This window comes from Bidens hawaiensis, unplaced genomic scaffold (genome assembly GCF_021521415.1).
Source record: "Bidens hawaiensis isolate Kalapana, Puna unplaced genomic scaffold, B.hawaiensis_p1.1 tig00025185_1, whole genome shotgun sequence".
NCBI lineage: Eukaryota > Viridiplantae > Streptophyta > Magnoliopsida > Asterales > Asteraceae > Bidens > Bidens hawaiensis.
In genome coordinates, this window is record NW_027494007.1 from 34021 (window position 1) to 51947 (window position 17927).

A 17927-nucleotide genomic window follows, 5' to 3' on the forward strand; every position below is an offset into this window, starting at 1 on the left:
GTAAGTTTTTCAAAATGATTTCAAGTGATGAGTAGCAGATATTAGTGATGATAGAGTATCAAGTAGATTGCTCATTGGAAGGATAAAAGAATTCATTGCCACATTTTGTTAAGAATCTAAAACAATGTTTTGGTAACAACAAGGGATTTAAGTCCCTGATATATAAAATAGTATGTTATTCAAACAAACTTCCAATATAACAAAATAAACTCATATGTATTTACAAAACCGTTACCAACTACGATTACTCTCCTAGGGTCCTAAGGCCGGGTGTTAGAGCCACAGTTTTAGCGGATTAGAAATCTGAAAAATATATGGGTTTTAACCGAAAATTAAGTTACATATAAGATAAGTATGTGTCTAGTAAATATTTAAGAGAGAGTAATTAATGCATGTCACTTAATACTCGTGTAAAGCATGTCAAAGAAAGAAAACTCAAATATCAAAGTTCACAATGGACCCTCAAAAGAATACAAGAGGAAGATTAAAGAAACAGTTAAAAACCAAGAAACAAATTCTATCCCTCCTTCAAATGACAAGCTTGCATGAAAGGAGGAGATGCAACATTGATTGCTAAAGGAATTGCCTCCTCTTTGTCTTCTTCTTCAACATCTAAAAAAGTTACGTTAGAGGCCTAAGCCTCCTCTTGTTGGGGAAGTTTCAAATTCAATCCCCGGGCACAAAGTTAGTTTAGAATAAACTATGTATTTTAGGAGTAGTATAGTTTATCGTACCAAAGTAAAATAAATAAAGCTATACAACATATACAAGACTATAGAAATACGATAAGAATATATGATGTGACATACACACGCATCTTACTTATATACGTATACAAATCCACATTGTTTTCTAATATTTTTTAGGCCTAGATATGGTTTTGGAGTCGAGGTTTACCTGGAACAACCTTTCTATCCTTCTAGGATAGTTGGATGGTTTGCATACAATCTACCCTTCTAAATCCTACCTATCATTATGCTATTGGTGAGATTTTATAGGGTATGTTTGGTATATGCAACTTGTTATAAAAGATAGGAAAAATGGATTTTAATAATCCCTATTAAATGGTATTGGCGGTTAATAATCCTTATTCGTTTTATCGCCACTGACGGTCCCAAATTCAAAAAAGTTGACCCCCAATGGTCCCCCGTTAAAAATGACTTAACGGCGTTATAGTTTTTTCTGAATTTCAAACCAATGTTTTAGGGCTTTTAATCGTTAGAAGGATACAAGTTGATTGGTGTAAAACTTAGTTTGAAATAGTGCTTCAAAATGACGAAGCAATGCTTCAATTCGGGTGTTCGAACTTACAATTAACCAAAATCGAGTCGTTTTGATTATTGTTTCGAGCTACGTTTTACACCAATCAACTTGTATCCTCCTAATGATCAAAAGCCCTAAACATTGGTTTGAAATTCAGAAAAAACTATAACACCGTTAAGTCATTTTTAACGGGGGACCATTAGGGGCCAACTTTTTTGAATTTGGGACCGCCAGTGGCGATAAAACGAATAGGGATTATTATCGGCCAATACCATTTAATAGGGATTATTAAAATCCAATATTCCTAAAAGATAATACTTTATAAAATAAAATGTGACCAGAGATAATATTTTTCCCATTTATAACATGTGATAGTGAGAATATATATGTTACATTTATGAAACATGTGATATACTATTTGCATATAACATATGATGACTATTGTATTTAAAATGTAAAGACAGAGAGATGCATATCATAGGTGAAAACATTAATACTATATAAATTCGACTCTCTATAATTTTTTAAGAAAGTAAAAGATAATAAGTTCAAAAGGTTGTGTATTCAAGAGAAATTGGACAAAATTTTGATCAAGGTATGTGAGTTTTTGTCTATAAAAATAGTTGATTTATATATACTAACTTTCTAAAATTTTTAGCAAATGGAAAGGAAAGCGATGTTCAACAAGTTATGTTCGGCCGACATCACCATCGATAATGTAGCACAACCTGTCCAGGACGCTGCAAAGCCAACCGGCGGCATACTTAAGATTTCTGGAGAGGGGGGTAACCTAAAGAATCATTACAAAGAATTTGAATTCAATGGGAACACTTATGAGCTTGTGGGTTATATATATTTTTACAACTACCAAGTTTTTGATGTACTAATAGATACAATTACAAAAACTAGTGATAATATTTATCTATACATTTTTTTTCTCCAAAATGTAGGGAGGTATTGTTCTTTTAGCTCCTGATTCTCAAGGACAGATGGTGAAGCCGTATGTGGCTATAATAAAGGTATTTACGTTTAATCTTTTAATTTGTATGCTACATTAACCTCTTGAATGTCACATGTTGACGCATATTTTGATTTATATCATTATATGATACCATTGCTTAGCAGGGCCGGTTCAACGAATGTGGGGCCTAAATTGAAACAAGATTTTGGGGCCTTTTCATAACAACTGTTAAGAAAAAAAAATCGATTATTACAAGTTTTGAACTCGTAGCCTTTACTTTAGTAACAACAAAACATACCACCACACAAATACATTAATATGAATTTACTATATATAATGGTTTTTTTGGATTTGAAGGCTTTAACTGAGTGTAACTTGTTTTCGCTGTCCCACGAGCCACCCCTGTTGCTTAGCAAGAAACTGGTTGCTTATGTGAGTTCTTAGGTAGCGGGTTTTTGTGTGTACAGGATATCATGGCAAAGGAAAATAAAGAAATCATGTTGAATGCGCAATGGTTTTATCGGCCAGAGGAAGTAACACCAGGAAATGGTAAAAGCATGGAATCGCTCGGTACAAGGGAGTTATATTATAGTTTACACATGGATGAAGTTCATGCAGAGACTGTGATACACAAGCGTATTGTACACTTCATTACCGAACAAAATCACATCCCGTTGCGTAAAAAGTATCCTGGTTTTATTGTTATGAAGGTGTATAACCCTAGTTCTAATATGCTCACTACGCTCACTAATAGCTTTTTACACCCTGATAGACCACGAGAAATCGAGCAGCTTGTTCGGACAACAATGTGTCGTTTGAACATCAATATTCCTGACATTGAGAGCCTAGATCATGCAGCGGATCGTGAAGATTGAGTAGACATTGGAACACCTAAATAAAGAATCTATTTTATTTTTTTGTTAATGCTTTTGTTTTCATGAAATTTTATGTTCAATGGTTGTTTCAATTTCACATAAATATTGTAGTTTGTCTTGGATCTAGTTTGGTTAATATCAATGAAAAGTTTGCATGTTTTATGTTGTCACAAGAGTAAGTTATTTTAAGAATGTCGTTTGGTATCACAAATCATGTGAACGAATTATTTAATTCAAATATATGATTTGGTAGTAGTTATTAATGAAAATATATTCAACATGTATTTTCATTATATGTTGAATATATTTATATTAATAACTACCTGCATCGGTATCGATCTTGCTCAGCAGATATCGATATGTAAACAAGTCTCAAAACATGTTTAATATGTTCGTCAATCCAAAGTTACGTATTAACCGAGCAATATTTTAGTATTTTAATACATGTGGTAATTGTTGAGTTTGAAAGATAAATTTACATAGTCATTTGGGTAGTTGGCCAAGTGGATAAATTTACATAGTCATTTGGGTAGTTGGCCAAGTGGATAAATTTACATAGTCATTTGGGTAGTTGGCCAAGTGGTAGAGGCCTAATCCTTCTTATATTGGGAATTCCCTAGATTATACTTAGATACATAATTACATATGCAAATCCACATTGTTTTGTGTTGTTTTTTTATGTCCAAATACGGGTTTGAAATCGGGGTCTCCTTAGAAACAGCTTTTCTATCCTTCTTGGATAGTTGGATTATTTGCATACATAGTACCCTCTTATATACTACCTATAGTTATGCTATGAGTGAGATTTTACTAGATATGACTTTTGTTGTTGTTTTCTATAATATGGCACATGTAACTTGTGATAACAGAGAATAGTTTATAACCAAGGCCGCCCCTTGGGTAGGGCAAACCGGCCGGCCGGCCGGCCGAGGCACGTATATTTTGAGGGCCAAAAATGTTATATATATTTAAAAAATATACATGTAATAGGTATGGATCTTAATCATATTAAATATATTTGACCCAAAACCTTTTTTATCTATAATCCATTTGATCTATTTGGCCCAAACCAAATTTAAAAACTAAATAAATAACTAACGTTAATCGTCGTTTGAAAAACTTATTTTATATATCTCGTTACTCGTTAGGGCTTACGGGCCTTTTTATTTTGGTTCGGCCAAGATATTTAAATTCTCGGAGACGGCCATGTTTATAACATAAAACATATGACGAGAGAGCATATATTTTACATATATAACATGTGTTAGTGAGATAAATATGCTACATGTATGTAACATATGATATATTGTATGCATTTAACATTTGACAGCTTGTTTTTTGAAAGGCAACATTTGACAGCTATTGTATGTAACTTGTGACGAGAGAGATATGCATATTTTAGGTAAAAACTTTAATATTGTATAAATTTGACTCGAACAAGTCTGATATTTAAATTATTTAAGAGATATAGTCTATAACATAAAACATATGAGGAGAGAGCATATATTTTACATATATAACATGTGTTAGTGAGATATATATGCTACGTGTATGTAACATATGATATATTCTATGCATTTAACATTTGACAGCTTGTTTTTTGAAAGGCAACATTTGACAGCTATTGTATGTAACTTAGTGACGAAGGAGATATACATATTTTAGGTAAAAACTTTAATATTGTATAAATTTGACTCGAACAAATATGATATTTAAATTATTTAAGAGATATAGTTTTATAACATAAAACATATGATGAGAGAACATATATTTTACATATATAACATGTGTTAGTGAGATATATATGCTACATGTATGTAACATATGATATATTGTATGCATTTAACATTTGACAGCTTTTTTTAAGGCAGCATTTGACAGCTATTGTACGTAACTTGTGACGAGGGAGATATGCATATTTTAGGTAAAAACTTTAATATTGTATAAATTTGACTCGAACAAGTCTGATATTTAAATTATTTTCGAGATACAGTTTATAACATAAAACATATGACAAGAGAACATATATTTTACATATATAACATGTGTTAGTGAGATATATATGTTGCATGTATGTAACATATGATATATTGTATTCATTTAACATTTGACAACTTTTTTTTTGAAAGACAATATTTGACAGCTATATTGTATGTAACTTGTGACGAGAGAGATATGCATATTTTAGGTAAAAACTTTAATATTGTATAAATTTGACTCGAACAAATCTGATATTTAAATTATTTAAGAGATATAGTTTATAACATAAAACATATGATGAGAGAACATATATTTTACATATATAGCATGTGTTAGTGAGATATATATGCTACATGTATGTAACATATGATATATTGTATGCATTTAACATTTGACAGCTTTTTTAAGGCAATATTTGACAGCTATTGTATGTAATTTGTGACGAGGGAGATATGCATATTTTAGGTAAAAACTTTAATATTGTATAAATTTGACTTCAAACAAGTCTGATATTTAAATTATTTAAGAGATACAAGATAAGAAGCATTTCATAAGGTTGTGTATTCAAGGGCTACTACAGATAATTATGATAAAATGTATGTGAGTTGTTTTTTTTCAAAAAAGTAAATCGATTATTCGAACCTTTAAAATTTGTTAGCAAATGCCATTTAAAGTGATAATCATCAAGTGGCGTTTGGTCGATATCATCTTTGATGATATAGCACAACCTGTCGAGGATGTCGTGAAGCCAACTCGCGATGTAGTTAAGATTTCCAGGTAGGGAAGTCACCTGATGAATCTTGCAAAGCATTCAAACCAATGGGAACACTAACAAGCTCGTGAATTACATTTTTTACAACAACCAAGTTTTTTTTATGTGTCTATTGATACAGTTACAAAATTAAGTTATAGATTGTGTATATACATTATTTTTTAAACTATAAGGAGACACTAGCGACACTAATACTAGACTCTCACTAAAAACTTAAGGAGAATGATTTAATTGATAAAATGGTTTTTAAATAGTTATAAAATAAAGATTTTAAATAAGAAAGAAAACTAAATCTGACAAGTAAACTAGACCCGGCTCCTGACACATGCTATGAAATCCTAATTATGGTTACTGACTGAAGACCTGGCTCTAACCCAATAAACCTTCGGCTAAGGATAATAAAGAGGGCTTGAATTGGGACAAGTGATAAAAGTGCTAAGATGAATTGGCTCGACCTATCAATACCAAATACCAGAACTATCATATATGAATTCAAGTTAAAACCTATAATCATGAAGCTGAATATACTGAAATTCTAGAAAACTCGACATATATAAATATCTCTCAAATCACCAGGATGGAATGCACACCATAGTTGATTGATTTTAATAATTGTTAAACTCGTTTTATTTCTGATCACAAGAACTAGATCGAAAACCTATCGATTAACGAGCCAGGATGACCTTACCGGAGCTAGGGGATATTTCTATGTGCCTGGACCAACAAAACCAATAAACAAACAACCAAACTCAATCAACACCAATTCACATATAATCAAAATCAATATCAAGGCATAAACATATAAATTATCATCAACCTAGTAGCTACAAACTGTTTTAGCTACTCATTATCAAGAACGAAACAAAGACGCAAACAAAGAAGCCGTGCATCATAAAAAGAAAAAAAGATAAGTTACTAGTCTCCTTGCTTAAAATTAATTCACATGGTTGAGTAGTAGCTACAATTAGAGATGCACAAATCGGGTTTTCTAGATACCCGGGTTCGGGTATAAAACCGGGTCCAGGTATAAAACCGGGTCCGGGTATGACCGGGTATTGGAAAATCGGGTATTAGTAATAGCCGGGTCGGGTTCGGGTCTGGGTATTGTCTCTAAAAACCATACCCTATGCATCGGGTTCGGGTCGGGTATAGAACCGGGTATCTTAATACCCTATTTTTTGGGTATTAAAAAAACCCTATTTTCAGGTTTTTTTGGCTTTTTTCCGGGTATTTTTCGGGTATAGATTGGATTTTTTAAAATGGGTATTTTCGGGTATTTTTAAGGTATATTACCGGTATACATCGGGTTTTTGAAATATCCGGCTTCGGGTATTGAAAAAACCCGGAACCGGTTCGGGTTTTCGGATATTACCGGGTACAAATCGGATCCGGTTCGGATTCGGGTTTTACTACCGAAATGCATACCCTATCTGTACCCTACAGGTAGGGTCGGGTACGGGTTCGGACATTAAAAAAACCGGTTCCAGGTTTTATTTCGGGTCTGGTTCGGGTTTTTTTTGTACCTCTAGCTACAATTTCCGTATGGGCTATTTCCTTTGCGATGACCAGGCCCAATTCAACCCACTTTGATTTAAAGTTGAATGTACAATGGTTCTATCGTCCGAAGGATATATATACCAACAAGAAAAGGTCGGACAATGGATTCAGTTGATACAAGGGAACTATTCTATAGTTTCCACCAGGATGAGGTTCCCGCTGATGCCGTCGCCCACAAGTGTAAAGTACACTTTGTAACTAAACCAAGTCATATCCCGGCACGTAAAGAATATTCGGGTTTTATTGTTCATCAGTTGTATAACCCTACTAATAAGAGGTTCCACAACCTCACCGACAATAACTTTTTACCTGATGCCAACAAGAAATTGGCATGCTTGTTCAGATGACAATGCGTAATTTGAACATCCTTCCCGACAACGAGAGCATAGATCATGCAGCTAACATTGAGAGCATCGAGCGTGCGGCTAATAATGAAGATGTCTTGAAATCGGCATACCCAAATTAAGAATCTTTTTTTTTGTCGTTAGTGTTTTCGCATTTCATGGTTATGTTCAGTGTTATATCAGTTTCGATTCATTTTAATAAAGTAATTTACAAGTTTTATCCATCTTAAACTACATCTTAGTATATGAACAATTTCACAAACCAGTACTTTGAAAAGGGCAAAAAATTGAATATATTCATATGAATAGACAACTATTGAAGGTTTCATTAATGTGAATTTCGGAAACCCGAATTTAGCATGTAAAGATATGGAAAAGGGTAAATCTTCCACGGAAATCAACATCATTCTTTATATGTTCTACCTTTGCAAAAGAAAAGTTCCAAACCACAAAACTGATGTAAAATCCACATAACATATAGAGACAAATAACATAACATGCACCATGGCTTCACACTGGTCTAACCTGTATGCATTGTCAAACCTAGATGTCGGCAGCAAGGAAGTTGTCAGATAAAGTCACCTGCAAGAAAAAACCATCACATTGTTACTCAAACCATGTAATGTTTACTGATCCAAAAAATAATAACTTTTAAAAACCGATTTCCGTACCTTCTGGCCCAGCTTAAAAGGAGGGAGACCCTTATAAGGGCACGTGCCACATCGAAACGCATCACCTAATCCACACTGCATTTCAACAAGATAACAATCATGAATATTGCCATAATTACAACTGTTATGTACTGTTTATATGCCATTTAAAGGACTTACGCTGCCACAAGCTGACTTGGGGTTTTCCAACTGGTCCATTGTAACTCCAAGCTTTTGCACTTTCTCCTCTTCTTCACCACGGCCACATGTGCAATTTTTACAAGCTTTCCTCGTGCTTCCAACTTCACAATCGCCAACTGAAAAACAGCATTTCAAGAACATTAAACCTATAATATTAAAAAAAAAAAAAAACCCTAAATTTATGGCATTACCAGGTGGGAGCTGAGGTTTCTTCAAATCCTCTTCAGACAGAAGGCTATCCTCATCAATAAGATCCATATCATCAGCAATCTGGACTTTTGGTAAGCTTTTAACCGGCTTCTTAAAGGAGAATGATGAACCGATCTTCCAAGTAGGTTTCTTACCCTTAATCTATTAACAAGATTAATTTAAGTGATTATTAATGTGAAATAATCAGAGAATCAAATACTCTGCTGTAACAAAACGTGCTACAATGAATGGTGTTTGGCGTGCTTCGGTATCATAACAAGTTAATCACAGGTTTGTTACATCTAATCCTATATAGAATCAAATTCACTATAACCACATACTAGAAACAGATAATCTGTAAACTTAAAAACAATTCATCAATGCAGCTAGAAACTATGAACTTACCCCAAGAGATTGTAGTTCAGCTGTCTGAACCAACTGTATATCTGAAAACCCTAAAACCAATAGCTTGCGGTCAAGAGAAGATTTTGCCTGCAAAATGATCAAAAAACAAGATTATAATACTCAAATCTGTTATGATCATAATTTAAAATTCTATAAAATTAAATGCATTACCGTCTCCTTGACAACATCAGAAGTTTGATGGATAAAGATCTCTCCACCAGGCTTCAACACTCGTGAACATTCCTCAAACAACTTATCACCAGAAAAATCTGATGACTTGCTAATAAATATCACAGTATCAATAGACGATGAATCCACGGGCAAAGAATCTGCCACATGTCAACGTATAATATAAGACAATTAAAGTATGTTTATTGAATCAAACTAACAACATATAAAACAACAAATTAAACTTTCATAAAACGGTTGAGACAGAAAGGTACTTAGAGATGAAGCTTGAGTGATAATCAAAGGATTAGTCTCTTCAACACCCTCCTTCTTGACCAATCTCACAACATTCAGAACCTCATTGAGTGACACTACTACGTTGTCAGTGACCGCCAATACACTGCCTTGCATCATTTTTGCTACCTACAAATATAGTAAACCATGAATATATGTGTAAATCTCAGTGTCAGGACTCGTCAACGATTAATCGATAGTTGACCACTGACTGATTAATTTTTGGGTAATCAACGAGAAAATCAGTAGTCAGACTGTTAAACCTAATCGGTCCTGATTAGGCCTTAATTCCGGGCAATTATTGCTGTAGTTTCCGGCCAATTTCCGGCAATCCCGTATAAATATACATAAAAATGTGTATATAAATAAAATATTACGTGTAAAAATGTGTGTGTGTAGGGCTGTGCAACGGTTCAGAATTGCGAGAACCGAACTGGAACCGGAACCGAAAACGACTGAAAAATAGAACCAGAACTGGAACCTATTATAGTAAACCGGTTCGGTTCCAGATCGGTAAAGCCGGTTCTCGCTAATCGGTTATGGCTAGAACCGGTTCAGTCGTTTATTTATCAAATGAGTGAAAACTTTGCAAATTGCAAAACAAGTTTATATAACTGTATGTATTCTTTCAAGGTAAAACTAATTTAGATTACGACTGAATGGATACCGGTTAATAGTTTACCATATAAAAAATGGGGATTGGTACCGGTTCTTCGGTTCCAGGTCTAAAACCGTCGGTTTTACCCGGAACCCAACCGAGAACCGTTTAATGCAAATTCTGAGAACCGAGAACCGTAAGGTAACACACGTTAGCGGTTCTGAGACACCGGTTCGGTTCTGGTTCCTCGGTTCTAGCGGTTCCGAACCATTTTTTGCTCACCCCTATGTGTGTGTGATAAGAACTAGAAACTTAGATGCTTGAATTAAACCGAAAACAAGTACAGATAGTGCCCAATTTCGAGAATGGGTGATCTCCAATACAAGGTATAAAACCCTAATTTTGATAATAAAACATCTGACAAGAAAAGAAAACCTACTATTAATACTAATCCTAATTAAACAGTTACCAAAATAACTCCTACCAAAATAACTCCTCCACTAAATCAGCCCCCACTCCTTGTTTTCTTCTTTTTCCCGCTCACTAATTCCCCTTTATGCGGGATTGTATCAGTGTGTGTGTGTGTGTGTAAATATATAAATTCCAATCCGATGTATCCCGGTTAATCGCTAGTCCCCATCTCACCTCCGACAAGAGGTGCACAAGCCAGTTTCAAACCCTAAGCCAGTCCAGGTTGAAACTGGTTCAGTTTGGTCAACAAAAGTAAAAACCGGTTTATGATCGATTTCGGTTCTGGTTGAAACCGGTTTCTTAACTGGATTCGGTTCAGGTTACGATCGATTTTATCCGGTTTGGGTTCGGTTAACTGGTTTGAAACCGGTTTCGGTAGAGCGAATTACAAAGCGGGGATTAAATCTGTTTGTATAGTGAAATGAATAACATGGTAATACAAATTAGGGTTTTTTTGTAACAATTAAAGCAACCTTAAGGCTGAAAGTATAGTATCTAGACCTAATTCACTACAAGCAATTGAGTTGATCATCCCATTGCATGCAATTAATAGCTGATTAATATCAAATATAAAAAAAAGAAGAGAAATTAAAATTAGGGTTTAAAGTGGGAAGTCACCTTGATTTGATTGATAGATATCTTGTGAGTAAATTAGAGTCTGCAAATAATATATACACAGATAGATACCGAGTTAAACGAATAATATATATACAGTATATTATTAAAATTAAAAGGAATTTGATTTACCCTAATTTGAACGGCCAACGGCGGAGACGACGACGGCGACGGTGGGATTTGACGGGAATAATAATAATAGAACGCGTAATTGTAGAAGTATATATATTTGGTCCGACCCGAGTTGGCCCACAGTCCATTTCTTTATATTCTATTCCCATTGTTGTTCACTTTTATTTGGTTACTTAGGTGTTGCGGCAACTAGTCGACGTGAATTCGGTTAATATCGATAATGTTTGTTAAGGTATTGAAATTAAACTGGAAAAGTAAAGTTGTTAAAATTTAACATATCTAAAAAAAGACATTTATTCGGCCTGAATAGGCCGAGCGGTGGGATGGCGAGTCGACATGAATTCGGTCAGTATTGATTAGGTTCGTTACGGTAGGGTTTACAGTATCGAAAACAAAAGCATATAGCAAGACATGCACACAAACTGATTTAGGTAGTGTTTTCCGTGTTGAAACATGATTATACATGAAAAGATAAATGGATACGTTTACACTAAGACTGTCGGTTAGGGTGTTTTTATCTTGAAATATTTGGTTATGATTTAATTCAACATGAAAATTGAGATGGAATTGACTTGGTTTAATAACGTATTTGTAGCGACCTTGTTTTTGTTATATTTAAGTATTCAATATTTTAATAATGAACATAACAAAGTGTGGGTAAAACTTCTAAACTTAAGTTCAATGTTTAAAGTACAGAGATAGTATAGTCGGGACTTGACAGGTCAACTTAGTAAATTTAACCTTCTTTCACGTTCCATGACCCATACACTTTAAATGACATACATCGTTTTAAAGAGATCGAGCAGTAATAGAGAAGCACTTATAGAAAGTGAGAATCAATTTTTTTATATGTGTGCAATCTAGCCTCTTACGAAACTATTTCCGTGATTAACCAGCTCAACCCAACCGTATGTATTTCAACCTAACGAATAATTTCTTTGTGTTCTTCACGGGTTATGATACCCAAACATCTAAAATTATATTTTACCCGAACTAAAACTATTGCACCATTTAGAGGCACAATATTATTTCTAACATGTTAGAGATGTTTTAACTTTTATAATACGCTATATTCAAATATGTTATTTTTTACTCAAACTATGGCACCATGAAGAGGCAAAAGCTTACTACAGTGGCGAAGCTTGGACTGAGATACCGGGGGAGGGGGGCGAACTCAAAACGTATTAAAAAAAATTCAAAAACGAGAGTGGCCGGGCTCAAATTTTAGAACGAAAACGGCTAAATTTACACTAAGTATAAAAAATTTCTGCCGAAAACGGGTAAATTTACACTACCGCGCAAAAAAACAGTGGGGGCCGGGCTCAAATTTTAGAATGAAAACGGCTAAATTTACACTACGTATACAAAATTTCTGCCGAAAATGGGTAAATTTACACTACCGCGCAAAAAAACAGAGGGGGTCGGGCTCAAATTTTAGAACGAAAACGGCTAAATTTACACTACGTATACAATTTCGGACGAATATACACTACCACGCAAAAAAACAGGGGGGCCGGGGCCACCCGGGCCCTAACTATACTTCGCCATTGCTCACACTTATACATGGTTTGTGATTAAAAAAAACGTTGCATTTTTTACCTACATAAGGTGTTATTCAAAAGTGTGATTTCGACCATAATTATTGTTCCAATATGTTTAGAATAGCTATTGAATTATGTTTGAGTGAATTTAAAATATGCTCAATTGCATTAATAGTTTAAAAATTATACATTTTGACTTATTTTGAGCAAACGACAAAATTTTGATAAATCGTTTCCATGATTAACCAACCAGTGTTTCGAAAGTCTTTGAGCATGTATCAAAATTAGTTATGGTCAAAAGATTGATAAAGAGTTGATTTTTGCGATAAGAAATATGTTCAAATTGGGAAAATTGTGTTTTGGATGTGTTATTAATCATGAATTGATTTTTCAATAAGTTTTGGTTAATTGTAAAAGCTCGTATATATATAATTCATTAGCATAAAACTTAAAAAATAATCATCCATGCAAACTCGTGATTATAATTTGAGTATTCCTTCTTACATTTGAATTAGATAGCACATAAACATGTTAAGTAGTAGGTACTTCAATCGGATTTGAAAAAATCAGAATTCAAATCGAACCAATATCAAATTCCAAAGTTGACTTTATTTTTTGAGTATTCAGACAACTTAATTATGATTTCGTATTTCAAAACAAATTTGAGTTTATAATTTTCGCTTTGATTTGAATATTTAAATTCAAACTTTATATATGAGCTGATTTTGCTTATATAAGAATACATTAGAACTCGTGTATTATACGAGTTGGAAAATATCAATACAAAAAATTGTTAAATTTTTATGTACAACTTGTAAGTGAAAAATGTATCACATGTATTAATATTAATGATTTTAAAAAGAAAAAAAATCAAACCTATAAAAAATTAGTATATAATTGAGTTTTGAAAATACATTAATTACTATTTAATATAATTTGATCTCTTTAGTACGGAGTATTTGATTTGGAAAAAAAAGTTATATAATTAAACGGTGTTGCAAATTGTACCCCCTCCTATACTATTTTTACTAAATGTACACCCGTTGAATTTATCAAATCAATTATCATTTCTTCTTAACATTATTTATATACATATTAATTCTTTTAACATTTTGTTTCACTTAATAGCCTCCACAAAATATATCAAATTAAAATCTGTTTTGTTATTATTAATTATTTTTATTATTATCATTGTAAATACTAATAATATTTTTTATTATTAATAGTATCAATATTACTATCAGTCTTTTACACACACACATATAAATATAATAATGCATCGACAGTGGAATAATAAATATTATCATGACCAAGGACAGTAAAAAAATAAAATAAAACATTATAGAAATAAAAAAATAAAAATAAAACTTTCAAAGAGAGACAATAAAATTTTAAAAATGTTAGAGGTTGGTAATATGTCAAAAAAAGTTGCTCAATGAAGTCAAAGTTCAATGGAGGAGTATGGCAAGTAAGAGAGGGGGTATATTTAGCGTAGCCCGTAATTAAAGTTCAAAGTTTTGTTTTTAATTAAAGACGCTTAAAATAAATATGTTTTATTAGTATAATTACTATTTTCTTTATAAATAACTCATTGTTAATAGATAAAATATGTATTTAATAAAAGAGTGAGACAGAGAGGATATAGAGACACATATGACATTCGAATTTCTTTTTTGTAATAGACCATTTATATTTCTGCTATGTATTGAAGGATTTCTTCGAAATCTGTGCCACACTATTTGCATGTTGTTACCCCTATAGATTTCGTTTTTAACCCCACAACTTTTTACTAAAGAAATTTTCAAGTTTTGTTAATTGTACAATTGACCCCATGAATATCTTATTAATGGCACGTCACATTACATGAATAACCCACAACTCTTTATACGATAACTCTAAAGTTTCATTAATTACATAATTAACCTTACAACTTTTTAATATAGTACTCCCTCCGTCCCATTATAAGTGTCATAGTTTGACTTTTCAAGTCTTTCTTTTGCAAACTTGACCGTAAATATTTTTGTTCGTGTCATATAATACTTGATGAAAATTATATCAATGTAAAATACATTTAACACCCAATCCATTCATATATTTACATCAAGTATTATATAACACAAACAAACATATTGTCGGTCAAAGTTAAATATGAAATACTTGAAAAATCAAACTATGACACTTATAATGGGACGGAGGGAGTAACTCTCAAGCTCCATTAAGCCACACACGTAACTTCACACGTTTTTAATATGGTCACCGGCCTACCAACTGAAGTCACACCTCATACCAGATGGTTTTTTTCCACTATATATAAAGGTTCTCATCGCAACCGTAAGAACGCGAACCAGTTTGATGTATTAGTAACTCAACAACAATAACATAAATCAATATGAATGCCTTGTTTTTCTATCATTATTACTTTTCATATATTCTCCAAATTAACTTGTTTTATAATGATGACCTTTAATTTATTTAAGTAACTCAATAATAGTATTAGAAACGTTTTGTTCTTTTATTATTATTATTATTATTATTATTATTATTATTATTATTATTATTGCTGTTGCTGCTCCTGCTGTTTTTTTTCCATGTATTCTTTAAATTAGCTTGCTTTTCAATGATGGCATTTGATTTATTCGAGTAACTCAATAACAATACCATAAACGTTTTGTTTTTCTGTTAATATTACTTTTCCATATATTCTTCAAATTAGCTTGCTTTTTAATGATGACATGGGACCAATATGATTCTAGCATTTTCATATCACACGGAATTAGTATTTTATAGTTAACTTTATAATCATAACAATTAGACCATGTGTAGTGGCAACGTTGCTACCAACGTTTTGACCGAAAACGCGGGGGTACACCGCCCCCCCCCCCCCCCCCTGCGTTATAGGATATGTTATTTTGGCTGCGTTGTATACAAAACGCAAGAAATGGCACACAAATCCAAAAAAATAGCTGTTGGGGCCATTTGGAGCCGTTGGATTATATTAAAATTGATAATGACTGGGCGCCACGTGGCGCATAACCCCTGATAGTGGAGAGTTATGACTACAGCCTGTTTTTGTACAAAACCATAACTCTGACTGGGCGCCACGTGACGCATAACCCCTGGTAGTGAAGCTTTACGACTACACATGGTCTTAGTAGTTGGCTTAACTTCTTTTTCTTACACTTTACTTCATTATTTCAGTTCAATCGGTTACATATCTTTACTTCATTATTTCATACACTTTACTTCATTAATATCATACTTATATATAATAATAAAAAACTATTAAATACTGTATTTAAAATTTATATATTAATTCAATTAATAATCTTTTTATATTATTTATTCACTTTACACTTTAATCACTTATTTCTAGGGCCGTCCAAACCGCTCGTCGCTCGAACTTGCTCGCCGCTCGCTCGAAAATTGCTCGAAAAATGCTCGCTCGTTTTTTCGCTCGATTGAAAATGAGCCGCTCTGCTCGGTTCGGTTTGTAAACGAGCCAAGCAACGAGCAAGGGTCTGCTCGGTTCGGTTCGGCTCGAATATTTTTAATTTATTTTATATATAATTATATATGAACAAATATATAAATATATAGACAAAACATATAAGCTTACAATTATTTTTACCCCTTTAAAATTTTCATATTCCATCAATTTTATAGTTTTATTTGTTCGATTCAAGTTTTTAGCATACTAAAAGTTTGTTTACATGATCATTATATCTCACTATAAACTTACTTTTAATAGAAATTTACCATATATTACATGTTTGTCTAAAAACTACTAATTTATTTATAAAATATATATTATTTACAACCTTCAAATTTGTTTCTTATTGAAAATTTTAAATTGAAAACTAAATAAATAATGCTCGAAATCGCTCGATGTTGGATCGAAAAATGCTCGATTCGATTTTGGCTCGTTTCGGTTTTCGCTCGGTTCGAATTTCAGCCGTTCGGTTCGGTTCGGTTGTAAACGAGCCAAGCAACGAGCAGCCCTTCGCTCGGTTCGGCTCGGCTCGTGAACAGCCCTACTTATTTCATCATGTTTAATTAAGTGATCTAGACATTTTATATTTAAAAGTTAGTATATCTATAATATTATTCTATACTCTAAACATGTGTTTATACTTGTTACTTTCACATTATCGCAAATTTTTATAACTCAATTTATCAAATTATTTAATTTATTTATTACAAAATACATTTTAATTTAGTAATTGTTAATTTAATATATTTTTTATTTTCTTGCGTAGTTCCTAATTTAGTAATTAACATCCGTAATTTAACTGCGTACCAAAATAAAAAACCCATATTATGAAATAGTTACTAACTATCCTATAAGTTATATTTCTAATTTTATAACTAGACAATCTAAAAATACATGTTTTCTCTAAACAAGCTTAAACATATTAAAAGTTATTTATATTATAATTTTTATTATTTTTAATCGTTATAAAACTCATTATTAAGACAATAAATAATATATTTTCACAATTGTTTTCAATTACCTAACATTTTTTTTCTTCATAATTTTAACTACATACCTAATTTTAAAAATTCAATTTTTAACTTTTTTATTAATAACCATATCAAAAATAAATATATCTTTAAGGAAAGAATCTCAAATTAGTTTTAAAAATTCAAGATATATCATAAAGTTTAAATTTATAAAAGTCTAATTGATATCATATGTGTGTGTATATATTTGGTTTATATGTTACGTTGTTTATAAAATATAGGTAGTAAAAAAGGAATACAACAACAAATAATATCAGTTTATCAACTAATTGCTTATTTTTAAATTCTTGTAAATTGTACTATACGATGTCTTTCTATTAACGGTGTATGATAAGTGTATTGCTATTTTTATTTTGGTTATTTAGTAAATATTTTTTTAATTAGTTATAT

At 32.3% G+C, this 17927-nt stretch overlaps 1 protein-coding gene and 1 pseudogene across 1 annotated transcript; one reads left to right on the plus strand and one right to left on the minus strand.

Annotated features, from left to right (window-relative positions):
- Positions 1-1924: 1924 nt before the first annotated feature.
- Positions 1925-3099, plus strand: LOC143571032 (ASI1-immunoprecipitated protein 3 pseudogene; annotated as a pseudogene).
- Positions 3100-8164: 5065 nt separating this feature from the next.
- Positions 8165-11560, minus strand: LOC143571024 (anamorsin homolog). Its single transcript, XM_077056538.1, has 9 exons — positions 11476-11560; positions 11347-11386; positions 9641-9788; positions 9369-9526; positions 9198-9284; positions 8795-8954; positions 8583-8719; positions 8424-8498; positions 8165-8334 (listed from the first exon to the last, which is right to left on the minus strand). The coding sequence occupies exons 3-9, from the start codon at positions 9777-9779 to the stop codon at positions 8296-8298; spliced, it is 795 nt and encodes a 264-aa protein (XP_076912653.1). The 5' UTR covers positions 9780-9788; positions 11347-11386; positions 11476-11560; the 3' UTR covers positions 8165-8295.
- Positions 11561-17927: the final 6367 nt, after the last annotated feature.

What these genes read in the sequence shown, in the direction of transcription:
- LOC143571024 (XM_077056538.1), bottom strand. Translation starts at nt 9,779, where the DNA reads ATGATGCAAGGCAGTGTATTGGCGGTCACTGACAACGTAGTAGTGTCA. An exon ending in CTGAACTACAATCTCTTGGG is followed by an intron (nt 8,955 to 9,197) that starts GTAAGTTCATAG and finishes TCTTGTTAATAG; the next exon opens with ATTAAGGGTAAGAAACCTAC. An exon ending in CTTTTAAGCTGGGCCAGAAG is followed by an intron (nt 8,335 to 8,423) that starts GTACGGAAATCG and finishes TTTTTCTTGCAG; the next exon opens with GTGACTTTATCTGACAACTT.